This window comes from Brassica napus, chromosome C3 (genome assembly GCF_020379485.1).
Source record: "Brassica napus cultivar Da-Ae chromosome C3, Da-Ae, whole genome shotgun sequence".
NCBI lineage: Eukaryota > Viridiplantae > Streptophyta > Magnoliopsida > Brassicales > Brassicaceae > Brassica > Brassica napus.
The window spans coordinates 35,126,716-35,147,586 of record NC_063446.1 but is presented as its reverse complement, the minus strand read 5'-3'; the positions used below and the strand labels follow the sequence as shown (position 1 = coordinate 35,147,586).

At 37.5% G+C, this 20,871-nt stretch overlaps 1 protein-coding gene and 1 long non-coding RNA gene across 3 annotated transcripts; both read right to left on the bottom strand.

Annotated features, from left to right (window-relative positions):
* Positions 1 to 421: 421 nt before the first annotated feature.
* Positions 422 to 2,451, bottom strand: LOC125583708. Its single transcript, XR_007320763.1, has 2 exons — positions 1,072 to 2,451; positions 422 to 715 (listed from the first exon to the last, which is right to left on the bottom strand). It is a non-coding gene; the product is annotated as an uncharacterized LOC125583708 (long non-coding RNA).
* A 2,193-nt stretch (positions 2,452 to 4,644) lies between these two features.
* On the bottom strand, positions 4,645 to 8,393 carry LOC111204605 (polyadenylate-binding protein 2-like). 2 transcript variants are annotated; one of them, XM_048751151.1, is made up of 8 exons: positions 7,750 to 8,393; positions 6,610 to 7,391; positions 6,457 to 6,534; positions 6,291 to 6,380; positions 5,778 to 5,915; positions 5,379 to 5,528; positions 5,140 to 5,289; positions 4,645 to 5,063 (listed from the first exon to the last, which is right to left on the bottom strand). In XM_048751151.1, exons 1-8 carry the CDS (start codon positions 7,985 to 7,987, stop codon positions 4,845 to 4,847), a joined length of 1,845 nt encoding a protein of 614 aa, XP_048607108.1. In that variant the 5' UTR covers positions 7,988 to 8,393; the 3' UTR covers positions 4,645 to 4,844. The 2 variants fall into 2 exon arrangements, with proteins under 2 accessions (XP_048607108.1, XP_048607110.1); XM_048751153.1 differs by having other exon boundaries at positions 5,140 to 5,283.
* Between the last annotated feature and the right edge of the window lie 12,478 nt (positions 8,394 to 20,871).

The window sequence follows — 20,871 nt, the reverse complement described above, 5'->3', positions numbered from 1 at the left end:
AATTTATAAAAAAAATAGTAGATAATTTTAATTTTTTTGTTTTATAATAAAATTTTAGTTAACATTGATATACAACAATATTATATTACTAATTACTAAATTAATTCATATGTTTTTTTATAAAAATATTTATAATTGAAAAAGTCAAATTTATAGTTGCTTTATTATTAATGTAAATAATCAAATTAATAGATTAGATGTTAAATCACTTCTCAAAAATAATGTGTAGGAGATATTTGGTTATCTCTAGTTGGTGTATAAATAATCTAAAATAAACCCCCAAAGATTTTTTGAATGTCCAACTCTAGTTGTTGAAGTACATATTTTTATCGGTTTAATTTGATTTCATCAGTTTGCATCAAACTTTAAATCCTATTTATGTTTAGCTCTAATTTTAAATTAAAAAGCTAACTGCAACTAGTTTTGTGTTCTATAAATTTGATTGATATCAAAGGTTCACGGAATTTTTATTTAATATATGAAATATTGCAGCAACTATGATTATGCGATTCACCATATTATTTCTTCATATTAATTACCAATATTTTTTTATTTTAAAGCTTTGGTGGAGGATTACAAGGAAAGTCGCAAACACAAGCACCACCGTCATAGCGGTAATCACAGTGAGCCTCTGCATGTCTTCCGTAAGAACTGCATTTTATTCCGCATATACGGCAATCACCAAGCATCGCCTGACATCCCATACAATCTTCGGCTAAAATAAATAGAACAACATTTTATGTTTAAATAATGAAAAACTAAGATTTAGTAGATATCAACACAGTAAAATACAATATATATACCAATGAATAAAGCCAAAACCAAAAAACTAAGTTGAATAAGGCGAACATCTTTGAATATTGCTATTTCTCAACAAAAAAAAACGAAACTTTGAATATTTCTATGAGTAAACTATCAAAAATTATGTATATATATATATTTTTATAGGGATTATGTATATCAAAAAACTATCATCACAATATTCAAGGCATGTTCTAACAAACAAGACTGATACTAGATTAAAATTGTGACTGAATACACTTTTGAGGAAAAGTTAAGATAAACGCATACCTAAAGCAAACATTATAAGGAAGATGATGGAGAAAACAACTGAATTTTTTGCTTTGGCCATATTTTTTTCTAGATTTAGTTACTTGTTTATTGTATATTGTAAGACTCTAAATTTTGGGAGACACTAAAAGAGAGATTTATAGGATGATGAGTTGACCATTATAATAAATTTAATAATAAGAATTATCATTATATTTTTGGAAAATTGACTGTAATTATGATAATAATAAGTAAATATGGAATATTGACAGGGCGGTGCTCTGACCAATTAAACTATTATTTATGTGATATGAAATAAAAATTATTTTCAACAACTTTTTTTAACTTTTAACATATTTATATTTGACTATTTTATCACGAATTTCATTTTTTGTTGACCATATATCTACTTAATAATAACAGATTATTATTTTTTTATTTTCAAAGATTTATTCTATTTGACCAAAGAATTACTTTATTAATTATTATTTATTTAATTTTCAAAAATGTACTAGTATATGAAAGATTTGTTTCCTTTTAACTATCTACTAGAGCTTGGCCTTCGCACCTACGCAGATGTTTGTTTTTACTTTATATATTGATATTATTTAAAATGTTTAATGGTTAATATTTTTAATACTTTCCATATATTTAAATGTTTATATTAATTTTAAAGGCAAAAAATAATATTTTACATACAGTAATTTAGTTTTTGTTATAAATGATAATATATATATATATATTTGTATTATTAGATTTGCATTTGATTATTATAAAATTAATATATGTATAAAATAACACATGAATATTATTTGTATTTTATTTGTTATTATTTTATGTGTATGATCAAAAATAGACTATTTAAAAAACATTAACATGATTGTAATATGTTAGATTTGAAGATGATGGTCGTTGAACAAAAAAAAGAAGAAGATGATGGTAATGAAGACATTGTTGGAGATGGTGATGGGTTTGGTGGCGAATCTAGAGAAAAAAAATTGTGGGGGCATACAAATAAATAAAAGGGAAAAAACAGCTCAGGAGGGAAGTCAGAACAGTGATCTTAAGGGGGCAAACAGATGACTGGAACCAACTATACTATAGAAAACTTGTAGTTTCTAATGGAAATATATTTATTTTTAGATTTTTGTGGGGGCAGCTGCCTCCTCCCCACATAACGTAGGTTCGCCACAACATGAGGAAGAGATGGAGAATGGCATTGATTTTGTGCTTGCCACCCAAGTTCCAAGATTATTGAAGAATATAGGATTGAAAGTGAAATCCTAAATTACTTTGGGTTGTTCTCAAGATCAAAACGATATATTTTTGTCCTATATTTTTTGTGTCCCTAAGTAGACTATTTTATATGTGAACTAAAAGTACAACTTATATTTTGTGACCTAATTAGTATATATATATATATATATATATATATATATATATATATATATATAAATCTCTGAACTTTAATATCAATTATGTATCTAACTTTTAGTATTATACTAGGTGATAATCCGCGTTCATGCGCGGGTGAGTTTTCTATACTAATGTTTGTTCGTTAAATGGTTTAACATTTTGCAACACTACAATCTTTATCAACTGTAAAATGACGAATACTAATGTTGGTTTATTAAATGTATCATCGTTGTTGAAGAGTTAACGTATTACATCTCATTTTAATCTTATATATTAAAACAGAAGTCACAACCTTGATTCATGTGTGATTTTTAAAAAATGGACCTGATAGACATATTCCTAGAAAGTCATGTTACATTTAATCTCTAATCTTATCATTTAAATTTTGGGCCTACCAAAAATTTTTATTGGGCTATTAATAATTGGATTTAACCAATAGATGATCCATTGAATTTATAGATAATATGAATTTTATAAATATAATTTAATGTTGTAATACTATACCTCCATATGTTAAATATTTAAATATTTGGCGATGTTAACTTTTAATATTATAAAAAAATTATTTTTAAATAACAAAAATCATATTATCTAACAATGATTAATCTTTACTACCTTAAACCAATGAAAACAAATTTTAAACTATATAGTTTATTTTAAAAATTAAACAAAACTAAATGTTTAATTATTTACTCGATAATATAAATCTATGAAGCAAAAAGTTTAATTTTTTAAAAACTTTCTAAATTTGTGAAATGTTACAGTATCTTTGAATATGACAATAAAACAATATTTTACTAATCTTTTTTATATATATAGCTACGATTTTAATAATGAAATAATAATCCGAAAATATATATATAGAAGAAGATACAAATACATGTGAAAGTTTGAAATAATCTATTCAATAAAAAAATATACCGTAAACTTATTATGTTATAAAAATTGATAAACACATATATATTATAATATATACCAATTTAGAATTGAAAACAAAATATTTATATAAAAATAAATGAAAAACAAATTCGCGATAATATAAATCTATGAACCAAAAGGTTTAATTTTTTAAAAAAATTTTAAATTTATGAAATATTACAATATCTTTGAATATGACAATAAAATAATATTTTACTAATATTTTTATATATATAGTTACGATTTTAATAATGAAATAATAATCCGAAAATATATATATAGAAGAAGATACAAATACATGTGAAAGTTTGAAGCAATCTATTCATTAAATAAAATATACCGTAAACTTATTATATTTTAAAAATTGATAGACACATATATATTATAATATATACCAATTTAGAATTGAAAACAAAATATTTATATAAAAATAAATGAAAACAACAATCTGCGCAACCGCGCGGGTCGAGATCTAGTTATTTTTAAGACTTCATATGCACAAAAGAAAATTAAGTTTTATGGTTGGCACAAACAAAAACCAGAAAATGCAACATCGACTGTAAAATGACGAAAGAGGATTAGGTTTTCTGCTCACAATTTGTTTATTACTGACTCTCTATAAGTGATTTCATTTTTTACATCTAGAAAATTGTGCTTTCGTTGTCGTTCTCGTTTCTGTTTGACTGATAAGAGTTTAGTTTCTTTCTTTTTAACTTCTCACGTGAATCCGGTGATCAAATCAAGTAACATCCTCTGTCTTCTCTCTTGTTCAATATTTAAGGCGTTGGTTGTTTATTGTTTCTTCAATTCTCAATATCTCTCTTGATGATGTGATTCAGATACTTGGTGGAGCAGAATTGCATAAAGCCGTTATGTGATCTCCTGGTATAGTCAGATTCAATTATCATCTCATATTGTCTGGACGGCTTGGAGAACATTCTGAGGGCTGGAGAGGCAGAGAAGAAGAAACCAGGAGACGTGAACTGTTATTCCCAACTGATTGTTGATGCACAAGGTAAAGAAAAGATTAGGAACCTGCAAAGATGCAAAAACCATGAGTTCAGGGTTCTCAAGACATACTGCCCCCTCCTACTTGAAGACTGAAAGGTTTCAAACTCCAAAAGAATGATCTACTGAAGGTTTTCCAAACTCTAAAAGAATGATCAGAGAGTCTACCATTGTTCTTAGGGCTATTTGTGTTTTTATTTTTGAACACAATTGGCTTGAAATTGACAAAAGAAACAAACCAAAATTATCAAATCAAGTTTTCAAACAAATCATATTAAGTTTGAAGGGTGGAGGGAGAAAGCACAAAACCAAGTCAAAGAATCCTACAGAAAAAAAATAAAATAAAGAAAGAATCTCCAATTGTGAATGGAGAAGACAAAAGCCACACTTTAAATATTTGTAATTTTCCCAAATCGAACAGAAAGACAGAGAACATTTAAGAGGCAAGGTTGTCAGTTGAGGTTCAAGGAGGAAAGCTGCTCAGCTGCACCACCAGCAGCAACATTTCTGAGAACGTCCATAGCCTCGGCTACTTTAGCCTTGAGAGCTTCAGGTGACTCCAAGAGATGGAGCACTTCAGTCTGATCCATCTCCAAAAGCATCCCAGTCACTTTGGCTGCAGACTCTGCCTCTAGCTGCTCCACAAGCGGATACAGATTCTCACCCAGCATCTAACACACATCACATCATTTATGAAACCAAACCCACATAATATTAAAATAAATAAAAAAAGAAGGTTTTGCTCACCGTCCTTTGGTGTTCAGGAGAAGCATTGGCAAGGGATGTAGCCAAAGCTCCAATAGGAACATGCTGAGGCATCTCATATGGAAGCCTTCCAGGAACATCACCACTCCCACGGCCTTGCGGATAGCGGAACATTCGCCCCCTCGGCTGCATCTAATTATTTCCCACAGTTAAAAAAAATTTCATGAAACTTCCTACCAAAGTATAACCGGAAGATAACTACAACTGAGAAGAAAAAGAACCTGGTGCTGCTGAGGCTGGATCCCTACAGGGCGTCTCCCTCCAGGACGTTGCTGGCCCTGCTGAACCATTGGCATGAAGAAGTTTTGCATCGGCGGTGCCCCACCAGGTCTCATTCCAGGGACCAGCTGCTGCTGGTAGCCAAACCCGGGCTGCCATGTACAGTCACATTCACAGGTAACAAATCATCCAAAAGTCTTGAGAAACATAGAGGAAAACGATTTGTAAACCACCATTTTTAGGAATGAGACAACAGGTCCATTAGCTATATACGTTGCTACGCCTCACATCATCATAATAAGGAATGTTCGGAACAGCAATTCCATGTGAGGTGTAAGATGCAAGACAGACTAATAGATTACAAGTGATTTAAATATGAAGCGCTAGGAAAAAGATAATACTTGTTGAGGAATCATAGTAGGAGGTCCCTGACCATAGAACATTTGTTGTCCAATTCTGGGACCACCAGGGGGATACATCTGCACACGAGGTCCAACAGCTGGTGGCATCGCCATTGGTCTCATTTGCGAAAACTGAGCCTGTTGACATACGTTATTACATGAAACTTTGACGACCAACAGTTATCACAGGAATACATAAAGTTCCAAACGCTATCATCTACATCTTAGATTATATAACGGATAACAGTTTAACTTTAAAGCGCATGCATGAGCTTTTCTTTGTTACTTTATTCACCATTTTAAAACTATAACAGGAAAAAAAAATGTTTTGTGAAGTTAAACATATTTTACTTTATTCACCATTTTAAAATTATAACAGGAAAAAAAATGCTTCATAGCATTTTTGGAAAAATATGACGAATAAAAAGTGCATGATAAATATGTCAGTTATACTTTATAGCATCAAATCTGTAGTTAGCTGAATCGGATCATGATAATTAAAAGAGGACAAACCTGGAGTCTGGCCCTTCTGTCCTCCTTTCTCTGAGCAACAGCAACATAGAGAGGTTTGTTTTCAATCATCTTACCACTCATCTCTGACATCTGTATATAAATTTTCAACTGTTAGCAAAAAAATCTCAAGAGTTATCTTTACTCCTCACTCAGCAAGATATCTTACAGCTTTGGTTGCTTCTTCGGGAGTCGAGAACGCTACAAAACCAGCCCCTCTGCTTATTCCATTAGTATCCCTCATCACCTGATATAGTTTTATATTAATACGCAAACAGTAGAGTATAGCACACAACTCAGAGAATGGAATAGTAGACCAGACCTTGGAAGATGTAACAGTGCCACAAGGTGCAAACATCTCCTTGAGTTTCTCGTCAGAGATACTCTCATCCAAATTCTTAACATACAAGTTACAGCTCTGAAACTTATCCGCAGCCTCCCTCAAACTCTCCTCATACCGAACCTTCAACTCACTCTCCCTCTCAGACTTCTTCTGCGCTCTACCAACATACCACTCCTTATCACCAAACGTCTTCCCGTTAAGACCTTCCACAGCCTTAGCAGCATCACCCGCATCCTCAAAGTTAACGAACCCAAACCCCTTTGACTTCCCATCCCCATCTCTCATCACCACAGCGCTCGTGATCTCCCCAAACTCGCCGAAAGCGCTCTTTAGATCCTCATCGGTGGTGGACTCAGCGAGATTCTTCACGTACACGTTGGTGAATTTTGTCACGTTAGCGGCGGTGTTGGAGTCTCTCTCTTGCCTCCTGAGGAAAGGTCCGACGTAGACTTGCTTGTCGTTCAGCAGCATGCCGTTTAATTCGGCCGTAGCTCTCTGAGCAGACTCCTCGGTTTCGTATTGCACGAAGCCGTAGCCTTTGGATTGGCCTGATGAATCGAGAGCTACTTTGCAGGAGATGATGTTTCCGAAGGCGGAGAAGGTGTCGTGCAAGGCTTTGTGGTCTATGGACTTGTCTAGATTCTTGATGAATATGTTTCCTGCGCCACTTCGGCGAACGCTAGGATCACGGTGAGAGTACATGACCCTGACGGGTTTGCCATTAAGAGATATGTAGTTCAGTTCCTGGATGGCTCTTGCAGCTGGCACATAAAAACACAAAGATAAAGTCACAAAACAATTTATATCAAGGTTTAGTCTTTTAGCAAAAGTACGACAAACCGAAGTTTTAGTACAGAGTAATAACCAACATTGTTCAAAAAGGCACATTCTTTAGTGATGCGATTTCTTTTTTAAGACAGAACACTTTCTTAACAACCAAACAACTTTTGTCTGAATGAATTAAAAAAAAATACCATTTTCTGAAAAAGAGTAACAAATTCTTATAGAAAAAAAATAAGAAAACACTTTTCATTCTTTTCAAACATATCTAGTTTCAAAACTACTGATTGCAAAATAGATATCCTAATCAAAAACCCTAATCAAGAGAGAAGGTCTAACCATCTTGGGGAGTGGTGAAGTTGACATATCCGTATCCGAGGGATCTCCGAGTAGCCAAATCTCTACAGACACGAACCGACACAACTTGACCCATCTGGCTAAACGCATCAAAAAGCTGCGAATCGGTAACACTCGCATCCAGATCTCCGACGTAAAGCGACGTCGTACCGAACTGAGCGCCCGCTGCACCCAAACCAACCGGCAGAACAGAGCCGTTCGGAGTTTGACTTTGAGCCATTTTCTTTCTCTTTTGGTTTTTGAAACTTTTTTCTTTTTTTTTTTTTGGGTTTTTTTTTCTTTGTGCTCTTCTCTCCCCTCTCGTTTATTACAGAGCAATCAAGATAGAAACGAAAGAAACAAAAGCAAATCAGAGAGAAACAACTGATGCGGAGAAGATAAAACGAAGCAGAAAGATTTCTTCTTTATGGGTTTTTATGAATTGAGGAAGAGAGGGGAGACGAAGAGGGTAAGGGTAAAAGCAGTTGCCGGCGGCGAAGCCTGCGGCGGCGCGTGCGATATCGAAGATAGTTTTCTGGGAGAGATTTGGGGAAATGAAGACAACTGCTAAGAGGAAAGAGAGACGCCACTGTTCCGATTTTATGTCTCTTTTTATAATTAAAGGAGTTCTTTTATTATTATTTTTTTCTGTGTGTGGGAAACATAACCGAGCCATAGAAATGTCGAAGAGGTGTGAGAAAATTATCCACCGTTGGATCGGTTATGAAATAGACGTTAAGATTTTACAGTTGGTAATTCTCTGTTGAACTATGGACTTGAGTTTTTTTTAGTGGGATTATTGATTACTCGATTTTAATAGGTTTAGTTTTCTTAATAAAACTTAATACGATTAGAATAATATTTTAAAATAAAAATTTATTTATTCAACAATTCTAAATTATTTGTTAAAATATTATGTTGATCTATGTATTTACTTTTAAAGTTGATTTTAGTGGTTTAAATAAGAATTGTGTTAAATTATAAATACATAAATCCATATAATATTTACAAATTTATAAATTATAACTGAAACCCAAGTGTTAAAATTTAGAAAATCCTAAATTTTATATTATTTTAAGTCTTTTAAAATATAAAAAATAAATAACATTTTTAAAATTTAATCTTTACCTTTTTAAAAAAAGAATATTATTAACTAGTGGTTTGCTGTGATGTTATTTAGCTTTAAAGTGTTGTATTATATGAAATGTGTTTGGCTTGTGTGTCCCTCGACGTGTAGTGGTTTTGCATTGTGTTAGAAGTTGTGGACTTCTAATTGTCGTGTCTGCAGTATACGTTTTTTTTTTTTTTTTGGGCTCAACTTCAACATTATATTAACCAATTCGTGCTAACGAGATTAAAACGTCACAAGATTTTCACCCCACATACAATATCGGGATCTAGTATCACCTAGGAACACTTAGAAGGATCCTACGCTACTCGAGTCAATCCGATATTGCATTTTTCACCACAACGAGAATGAGAACATCCCACTACTCGGAATGAACCATCTCTTAGACCATTAAATTCTACCACTAAATCCTACCACTAAAAACAGACTACAAGACATATCCTTTGCCAGCAGATCCAATAATGAGAATTCTAAAGGATTAGCACACAGCGAATGGATCTAATGAATAGAGATTTTAAGCTTGGTCATTGCTTCATCACCCGAAAGGCACTTTTCTCACTATTGAGAGAGGACTTTCATTAGGGCTCTTAGCAACTGGATTAATGGTCAGAAGAATCAGTCCGGCCAGTTACTGCATCGCCACACTGGCGCATCAACCTCTCCATGTATCTGAGAGCTTCAGGACAGCGGTTTCATAGCTGGAAAAGCGGGTTGAGGCCATGGCTTCATTAACGATCAGACCTGAACCTGTGAAGCAGAAGAAGAGGCCCAACTACCAGATAAACAATAATCGGTACTGCGCATATTGTGCCTCTAACCGTGATCACCAATGGCCCTTCGAACTCTCCCGCAGACCACTCGGAAAAGCAGAAGGTTCGTCATGACTCGCGTCCGAGAACCAGAGGAATGACTTCTCCTAACCAGACGCCTTCACGCCGATGTTGCAACTCTGCTTGAACAAAGAAGAAGCATCTCCCTTCCTTTCTTCGACCGAACCATAGACGATTCTTAACGGTCTCCAGAAGTTACGGTACACACATCACAAGAGAAAGTACAGTGAACACTTGTCCTCTGCACGAGCTTTGGTGTGCCTCCAGAGGGGAACTCCGGAGTTTCCTTGAACGGGAGGAGACATAGAGCATCTCACGTGCCGAGATAAACTCCTAACATAACCACACACTCCTTTCTTGCAAATCTGAACCTCAAGCCGGCAAGGTGAGACCAGCCTCCAGATCTGCAGTCTAAGTGTCAAGCAATAACATTCACGTGCCACCGCCTCTTCACTGGGAGCCGACGAGACCAAAGTAAGACGGCTCGAACCGAACTCCGACAGCAGAACCCTAAAAGCCGACCCAACCAGTGACCACCTCTTCGCTCAACTCGCTGACGCTCCAGATCTGCCTTCGATTTGACCAGATTTTGCTCCGCCACGGTCAGAACAGCCACCGGGAACGTTAGAGTTCACCAGCGACGTCAATCATATCGCTGAGGAATAGGGGGTACCGGTAGGGCAAAAAGAAAAGGAGAGAGGGAGTTGGAGGAGAAGCCTCCGACGCCGATAGAGACTCGGACGCCGGGGGTGGAGCCGCCGCGCTAGGGTTTCTTCAAGGAGGCAGAGGGTTTCGAGAGAGAGAGAGCGTCTTGGCTTTAGTATACGTATTTTGTGGGTGGAAAACATGCGGCGGGGTTCTTGTACGGCGTAAGGAAATTAGTTATTTTGCAACCATTAGACAGGGGCAGTAGGACAATGTTGGTCGGATGGTTAATTAAGGTTGAAAATAGCCAAGCTATATTTGCTTCTTTTATATGTAGACTAGGTGTTTTTCTGCACCATGTGCAGGAAGTAACTTTTTAAACTTACCTTATATTTAAAAATAAATTTTATTAAATATTATAGATTTTACTATTTTCTTACTAATATTTAATATAGATTTGATATATATTAAATTAATTTGTATAAAACTAATAAAAATGATATAAAATTGTATAATTATCAAAAATTTAGCCTAAACAATATTTATAAAATTTGTAGATATATAAGAAACTAATGATCTTACGATTAGATATTTAAATTTTTAAAAAAATGTAGAAAATTTTGAAAGTTTTAGTAATACAAATTGTATAATTATACAAAAATAATAATATTTCGAAATTTAAAATGTTATATATGAATATATTTATTTTATAGATGATGTATGAGTTATTACCATATTTTAAAAAAAAGTTTACCAAAAAGAAATATCAATATTAAATGTAACATATGAATTATTACCATATTCTAATAAGTTTGCTGAAATATAAATCAACATTAAATAAAATTATCCATGTCATATTTTTCCGGAAGTCATGTCATCAATTTCATTAGCCATGACATATTTGTTTTGTGAAATTGATTGCAGAAAGGACATGTGCAGTAAAAAAAATTTAAATCTAATTTATATTTAAAAATAAAGTTTATTAAATGTTATAGATTTTACTATTTTTTTACTAATATTTAATATAGATTTGATATATATTAAATCAATTTGTATAAAACTAATAAAAATAATATAAAAGTGTATAATTAGCAAATATTTAACCTAAACAATATTTATAAAATTTGTAGATATATAAGTCTAATGATCTTACGATTAGATATTTAAATTTATAAGAAATTGTAGAAATTTTTGAAAGCTTTAGTAATACAAATTGTATAAGTATACAAAATATTAATATTTCGAAATTTGAAATGTTAGATATGAATATATTTATTTTATAGATGATGTATGAGCTATTACCATATTTTAAAAAAGTTTACCAAAAAGAAATATCAATATTAAATGTAGTATATGAATTATTACCATATTTTAATAAGTTTGCCAAAAATATAAATTAACATTAAATGAAATTATCTATGTCATAATTTTTCGGAACTCATGTCATCAATTTCAGTAGTCATGTCATATTTGTTTTGTGAAATTGATTGTAGAATGGACATGTGGCAAAATCACTTCGCAAATATAGTCTAGGGAATTGAGGTGTCTTCTTTGTCAAACAAGTGAGGATTATGAAACTTGCCATTAGGGCCTATTAGTTTTGTTTGACAAGAGTGGGATACAAAGTATGTAGGTTAAATTGGAAGTATGGTCTCATGTTTATGGTTAGTTTTTTTTGGGCAATTCTATTAAATAATTTTTTAAAATTTTTGTTACAAAAATAACATTTAAAGAAGAAAACCCAGTGCTATTAACTGATAAAAACATATCTTTTGTGTAACTAATTGTACTGAGAGAGTAGAGAGAGGTTTCTCCCAGACACCTGTTTTGATGAAGTTCGTTACCCCGCGGTCCTAAGGCTTCTCCTTCTCCCTGGTGTCAGCTTTTATCACACTTTTGCTGGAATGCCTCTGGAAATCCCTGCAAACTTTCAAATTCTTGCTTCTTTAAGCATTAACCAAAAGATACTCCAAAGTTTGGCCTTTTTATCCACCGGGTTTTTGCCCCCGACCCGGGTCGGAGGGTCTGCCGACCAACGCTCGTAAAGCTCCGATCTTCAAGCTATTGGCCCCTGCATCTCTACTTGGCCGCTAAAACTACCCTCGATGGCTAATAAAATAGGGGAAGTTTCCTCCTTTGCTCTCCTGTGAGCAAGCTCAGCAAGGAACCGCCGAAGTTTCTCCTTTGCTGTCCATCTGCGAAGCAATGTTTGACCACTAAACAGAGTATCTAGCGGAGTCGCTTAAGTTACCCTTGAGAACCTTAGTTTCTCTCCACCCATATGCTTATTTATACTCGGCCTCACCAGATCTGAAGAAAAACAGCATTCACTCCACAACCACCCGAGCATTAACTATGCCTCGCATTTAAAACCTCTGGAATCGACAACAAGCTCAGTTTGGAAAAAGTTACAAAATTTTGTGGAAACAAGGAGTCCTGTATTATCAACTTAAAGCTCGTCACTCTATTGAGTTTCTTCTAACATTATTACCTGACAACAATGGCTGGAAGATTTAGAAGAGAGGACAAAGGAAAAGGGATCGCTTTGGATCCCTCTCAAGCTCCAAGAAAAACACGTATCAGAATCCAGAACCCAGATAACGCTGATCTTGTGCAACGCCATGCGCTAACACTCATAGGAAGAGTCACTAATCGCACAACTCAGCGGGTTGGGTCCCTCATCCTTTTTTTCATGGAACACTGGAAGAAAAGCTCCAAACCAAGCGGCTCTGAATTGGGAAACGACATGTTCCAGTTCCAATTTGATAATGAGGAAGACCTTCTAGATGTCCTTGAGAATAGACCCTACCACTACGATAGATGGATGATTATCGTGCAAAGATGGGAACCCACAGTCTCGCCATCCTTCCCTTTTGGATCACAGTACAAGGGATTCATGTACACCTCTGGACAAAGGATACAGTTGAGCAACTGGGTGAAGATCTCGGGGTATTTGAAAAGTCAGGGATCACATCCACAATGGTGCGAATGCGTGTGCAAAATCAACGGTTTATTACCGCTGATCAAATCTTTTGTGATTAAATACGCAAACAGAGATGAAGTTACTGCAAACTTTGCCTACGAGAAACTCGAGAAGCATTGCTCAAAATGTTACCGTCTAGACCACGACATCAAAGATTGTTTGGAGGCAAAACATGAAGAGCGAGCCTTTAAAGCGCAGGAAGACAAGACTCGAAGGGAGGTAACTGAGAGTGAAAAGATCCGGACTCAACCTTCAGGCTCTAATGTCCTTCATTTCTCAGCAACCAAGCAAGCAGAAACGAATCAGCGGGACGAAAAAAAGTTCAACCGCCACGCTCGAGAGTACGATGAACGTGGTGATATAGAGGAAATACGCAGTTACAGTCCCAGACAAGAAATTTCCCAAAGAAGATACGATAGCGAGGACCCTAAGTACCGCAATAACGTGCACCGAAGCCAGCTCAGTCGATCGTCCCACCACCGGGAAGCCTACCCCTCCAATTGTGAGGTTTCTTCTCGCCCACGGGACCTGAGAAGAGAGCTCTCTGATAGACATTGTTCTATGGACCGTAGCCTGCAACCCTCTAGATCCAGAGATAGGATGCCTGCAAGGAGTGAGGATTCAGCCCCAATGGAACCTCGAGATTCTTCAAACATGGGGATTCCCCTGGAAGAAATTCAAAACTCAGTACCTGCGGCAGTCTTCAATGAAGATGTTAATGAAGTCAGAGAAGCTATGATACAATATACACAATGTGATGACCCCACTGAAAACGCAGCTCACAGAGCAAGAATGAGAAGAGTAGAGGAAGAAGGTGAGATGGAAGATACTGCAGCGCTCATGATTCAAGCTTCTCTGACAGCTCCGACAAACCTTCCTCATCCCATTGACCAACCTTCCTCAGCAGAAATAGTCCCAACGACTCTCAGGTTGGGCCCTCCTGCCCAAACTACGGTGGAAAACGCAAAGGAGGCACCAAAAGAAACCGGCAAGCGTAAGCCAGGAAGGCCCCCTGGTAAACGTAAGCAACTAGCAAGCCCAAAATTGCTAAAAGGAGCAAGTTCTCGCAAAAGGAAGATTCAACAAACAAAACCACCAGTGGCTAAAAGAAGATTAATCTCGGGAAGCAACCAAGGAAACCCACTGGCAACATTAGCTTCCACATCTCGAAGGGCCAGTGGCAGAGAGGAGTCTCGGACGAACTCAGAAGATCAACCTATCACCAACATGATCCCGGCTTCAAGGAGAAGAAGGATGGATTTAGTCTCAGACGAACTCAGAAGATCAACCTATCGCCAACATGATCTCGGCTTCAAGGAGAAGAACGATGGATTTTGAAAATTCATTTTCTCTCGTTCCTTAAAAGTGGCGAGTTAGAATTGTCAGGGTTCTAATTTGGGAATCCCCGGAGAGTTTGTAGGTTACGGGAGATGAAGAGGGATATCTTCCCGGATATTCTATTCCTGATGAAAACCAAAAACCCTGACAGCTTTATCATCAAGAAGACCTACAAGCAGCAATATGAGAATAGACTCCTGGTTTCGCCTGTGGGTCATGGGGCTGGTGGCTTAGCCCTCATATGGAAACAAGAGATTAACCTTCAAATTATCTCTGCAACATCAAATTGTATTGACACTTGTATAATATTTGAAGGGAAAAAGTTATTTGCTTCCTTTGTCTATGGAGATACCGACAAACCTCGAAGAAAAGAGTTATGGAATCATCTGATCGAACTGAATAATATCCGTGAAGCGCCCTGGTTCTTAACTGGTGACTTTAACGACCTCCTAAGCAATGCAGAAAAAGATGGAGGGACACTTCGCCCTGAAGGATCGTTCACAGACTTGAGAACCTTTTTCTCTGAGGGAGATTTATACGACCTGCAACATACAGGAGACTTCCTGTCGTGGAGCGTAAATCGGGAAAACGGCTTAGTGCGCTGCAGACTAGACCGGTCAGTAGCTAACAGTGATTGGGCAGAACTGTTTCCGACTGCAAGCTCCCAATATCTACCCTTTGAGGGGTCGGATCACAGACCCTTACTTTCCTACTTTGAATCGGAAAAGAAGAAACGGCGAGGCCTATTCAGCTACGATCGAAGGCTGAAGAACAACCCATAAGTGAAGGAACTAGTCAACAAAACTTGGAAGAATGGCAATTTCAGAACTGTCAATGACAGAATTGCAGCCATTAGGACTGTCTTAATTGCATGAAGCAGACAACAGTCCCTGAACAGTAGAGCCCTCATTGAAGAAAAGAAGTTCCAACTAGAGAAAGCGCTATCGAACCCGATAAATGACGTTGAATTAATCGAGAAGGTGACAAAGGAACTTGATGAGGCATACACATCCGAGGAGAGTTACTGGAAGCAACGAAGTAGACAGCTTTGGCTCAGCCTCGGTGATAGAAATACCGGGTACTTTCATGCTGTTTCCAAGAATCGGAAACGTATCAACGCACTAACGGTGATAGAGAATTTAGAAGGGGAGGCTGTGTACTAAGAGGATTAGATAGAGAAAGTCATTGTTGAATACTTTCAGAAGTTCTTTACTACTTTGGGAGGAGACCGCAAAGAAGAAACCGTCAGAGACTCTCTGTCCCCATTAATCTCAGATGAAACAAATGAAGGTCTAATCCGCATCCCGTTAGTAGGAGAGATTAAAGAAGCAATCTTCTCTATCCATGAGGACAAAGCACCCGGGTCTGACGGCTTTTCGGCCAGCTTCTATCACACGAATTGGGATAATATAGGGGCGGAAATAGTCAAGGAAGTTCAAGGCTTCTTCGAAACAGACAGCTTACCGGACAGCATCAACGACACTCATATCCGCCTCATTCCGAAGGTTAACAGTCTTAAATCAGTGGCGGAGTACCGACCTATCGCCCTTTACAATGTTTATTATAAGATCATCTCCAAGATCTTGACCAAGTAGCTCCAGCCACTCCTTTCGGAAATTATCTCGAAAAACCAATTTGCTTTCGTCCCAGGAAGAGCCATCTCCGACAACGTCCTAATCACTCACGAAGTCATCCACTATCTCAAAACCTCAAATGCAGAAAAGAGAGTGTCCATGGCTGTTAAAACCGACATGAGCAAAGCTTACGATAGGATTGAATGGGACTTTATCTGACTGTTCTTCTAACGCCTGGGCTTCCACCCGAAGTGGATCAACTGGATTATGCAATGTGTGTCTACAGTTACTTACTCCTTCCTCATTAACGCCTCGCCTAGAGGAAGAGTCACACCGAGTAGAGGTATCCGTCAAAGAGACCCTCTCTCCCTGTACATTTTTATAATGTGCAGTGAGGTTCTCTCGGGTCTATGTAACAAAGCTCAAGAGGATGGAACCCTCAAAGGGATCAGTGTAGCACGAGGGTGTCCTCGACTCAATCATCTCCTCTTCGCAGACGACACAATGTTTTTCCTTAGAGCCAGCAAGGAGAGTGGCGAGGCTTTAACAGGCTTACTGAAGCGTTATGAGGAAATGTCGGGGCAATCCATTAACGTGGATAAATCCTCGATCAATTTCTCCCGAAAGGCACCAGCAAACCTGAAAACTGCAGTTAAGAATGCTCTGTCAATACAAAAAGAAGGCGGCATCGGAAAATACCTTGGGTTACCGGAGCTGTTTGGCCGAAGGATATGTTCTCCTCATTGGTTGATAAGATAAAACAGAAAGCAAGCGGCTGGTCAAATAGATTCTTATCTACGGCGGGAAAGATGACTATGCTTAAAAGTATCATATCTCCCATTCCATCACCTGCTATGTCTTGTTTCCAACTTCCGGCCTCTCTTTGCAAGAGAATCCAATCCACTCTTACCCGTTTCTGGTTTCTGGTGGGACAGACAAATGGGGGAAAAGAAGATGGCGTGGATCGCATGGTCAAAGCTTACACAACCTAAGGACAGCGGAGGTGTTGACTTTAGAGATATCCAGAGCTTCAATGAGGCTTTCCTAGCTAAACTAAGCTGAAGGATCTTTAATTTTCCGGAAAGCCTTCTAGGGAGAGTTCTCCTAGGAAAGTACTGCAACGCTGAGAGCTTCCTTGAATGCTCGGAGAAATCAGCCATTTCACACGGTTGGAGGGGAGTCTTGATAGGGCGAGACATTATTGTAAACTCTGCATGGTGGAAAGTGGGAAATGGAACTAGCATTAACGTTTGGGATAAATTGTGGCTTAGTTGCACCACCCAAATGAGGCCAATGGGACCAGCCCCGAGAGAATTTTTGAACCTTACAGTCTCCGACCTCTTACTCCCCGGTCGCAATGAATGGAACTTGGAAATGATTCAGAGATTTCTACCCTTTGAAGAGCAGAAAATCCTAGCTATCAAGCCGAGTTTAACTGGGGCTCCAGATAAACTCTCTTGGCTGAGCACGACTTCGGGAGATTATTCTACAAAACCTGGGTACGCTGCAGTCCTCTTTTCTCGTATGGAAGACCTCGAGGACGACACTGAGGCTCCCACTGAGGGGCCGCCTTTTGATTGGAAAAATCATGTGTGGAAGCTTCAAACTACACCGAAGATCAAGCTCTTCATTTAGAAATATTTCCATGGAGCAATCCCACCGGGGGAAGCTCTCAGACGCAGAGGAATCAACATTGACGGCTCATGCAAACGATGTAACTTACCTGAATCTATTGATCATCTGTTCTTTCACTGTCCCTTTGCTCGACAAGTTTGGCAAACCGCCCCTGTCTATCCAAGCATTGAATACAGCGGATACATAGATTTAAGGAGTATTTGGTCTAACCTTTGTGCACGCAAAAATCTTCCACCCTCCGGAGTTACAACATGAGCCCTCGCTCCATGGATTCTATGGCAAATATGGTTGCTCGAAACAAGCTAGTCTTTGAAGGGAAGATCATAACGATATAGGAAACTGTCTCTAAAGCTACTGCCAGCGCTCGGGAATGGATCCAAAGCCAAGCTCAGATCACACAGCCACACAACCTGATCCCTCGCCCATCAGTGATGCAGGCGGATTATATTTTGATCAGAACTTATGCTGCTTGGAATGAGAATCTAAACCTTGCAGGATTAGGATGGACAACAAAGCGCCAAAACAGAGTATCCACCTTCTCCTCGCTTGCTCGTCACGTGGCCACACCTCTGGCAGCTGAAGATTTGGCTTTGAGGGAAGCACTTCTGAAGTGCAGAGAGCTCGGTTTACCTAAGCTCCGTTGTGAATCAGATTCAGCCATCTTGGTTAAAGCTATCAATTTGAAGGCCCCCCTTGTTGGGTTGTATGGTATCTTAGTTGATATCAACACTATTACTTCTTCTTTTAAGTCCATCTCGTTTACCTGGATCTCGCGTGAGAGAAACAAGGTTGCAGATGGATTGGTAAAGACTGTATTATCTTCTGAACTGGCCGTTTTGGCATCGCCTAACCCTTTTTAGGGCGGCCTTTCTAATAGAAGTATGTGTTTCAAAAAAAAAGATAAGAAAATGATCAAATAGTCCATTTTTATTTTAAAAATTTTAATTTTAATTTTTTTTTTTAATTTGAAATCATATCCTCAAAACCTCACTCTTTAACTATAAATCATAAGTCTAGATTAGTTAATCTTATGGTATAAATGTATTTTTAAATTTTAATAAAAAAATTTTGATTATTTTATTCGTTGAGGGTTATTTTTGTGATAATTTTTTTTTAAAAAAAATTCTAGTTTTTTGTTTGTTACTGTATATGAAATGTTTAATTTGTGGGCTGTGCACTACAAGAAAACAGCGGTATTCTGACGGACATTCCGACGGAAAATGAAATCGTCGGAATATACCGAGGAATTTCCGAGGAAATTCCGAGGTAACACAAAATTGGGGTTCCTCGGAATTTCCTCGGAATATACGGACGGAATTCCGAGGAAACCTCAGTTCGTCGGAATATTCCGAGGAAATTCCGAGGAACAATGTGTTCCTCGGAAAAAACCGATGAATTCCGAGGAAATATTATAGCCGTTGGAGAGCTGTTGGGGGATTTTACAAAATTCCGAGGAAATTCCGACGAACTAGCCTTTTCCGTCGGAATTCCGTCGGAATTTCCTTGGTATGTCGGCAGGATTTAATCTATATAAACAAGCACTCCTCTTCCTCTTCATTCACTCCATATCTTCATCCTCCCTCTTACTCTATTTACACACGAATTTGATTCATAAAAAATATGTCTTCTTCAAATTATTTCCGTTCTTGGATCGATCGACCTCATTTGGATCCGAACACGAGATTGCTTACGGAAGAATACCAACGAGGTATAACCGAATTCATGGGGTTAGTTCACCGACAACCGGAAGCAAAAACAGGTAAGTTAAGATGTCCTTGCTCTAATTGTAAAAATAGAAAGGTTATTAAAGAGTGGGATGTTTGGACTCATCTATATTTGAGTGGGTTTACACGAAGTTACAAAATTTGGTATCATCATGGGGAAACTGATTATGAACATGGTAGTACTAGCGAACCTCAGCCAGCGGTTAGATTAGAAGAACCAATTAGAACGGATGTAGATTATGGTGTAGGTACTGAGCAGATGGTAAATGATCATTTTAGAGGGGAAGATTTACCCAATGCAGAAGCTAGGAGATTTTATGATATGTTGGATGCTGGAAAGCAACCATTGTACGAAGGTTGCAGAGATGGTCATTCAGCTTTATCATCTGCTACAAGATTGATGGGCATTAAAACAGATTATAATTTGGCTGAAGACTGTGTGGATGCGATTGCTGATTTTGTAAAAGGTATTCTACCCGAGGATAATGTAGCTCCTGGTTCATACTACGAGGTTCAGAAACTCGTAGCTGGTCTTGGTTTATCGTATCAGGTAATAGATGTATGCAGCGACAACTGCATGATTTATTGGAGGGCGGATGAACAGCGGGTTACATGCAAATTTTGTGGAAAGCCTCGTTATAAAGATACGAGTGGAAGAGTTCCAGTGCCATATAAAAGGATGTGGTATTTACCTTTGACGGAAAGGTTGCAGAGGTTGTATCTGTCTGAACGCACAGCGCAACCAATGAGATGGCATGCGGAGCACTCAACAGATGGTGAGATCAGACATCCTTCAGATGCAAAAGCGTGGAAGCATTTCCAATCAAAGTATCCCGACTTTGCGTATGAGAGAAGAAATGTCTACCTTGGATTATGTACTGATGGTTTTAGTCCGTTTGGCAAGAGTGGAAGACAATATTCTCTATGGCCCGTCATTCTTACACCATACAACCTCCCCCCAAACTTGTGCTTGCGACGAGAGTTTTTGTTCCTCTCGATTCTCGTTCCCGGACCAGAGCATCCTAAGAGATCACTTGATGTGTTTCTTCAGCCACTAATATATGAGTTGCAACAACTATGGGCTCAAGGTGCTGAAACATACGATGTTTCGTGTAAAGAAAACTTTCAAATGCGGGCAGTACTAATGTGGACAATAAGTGATTTTCCAGCATATGGTATGTTGTCTGGATGGACAACGCATGGAAGGCTATCATGTCCATATTGTCAAGATAACACTGATGCTTTCCAACTAAAACACGGAAGGAAA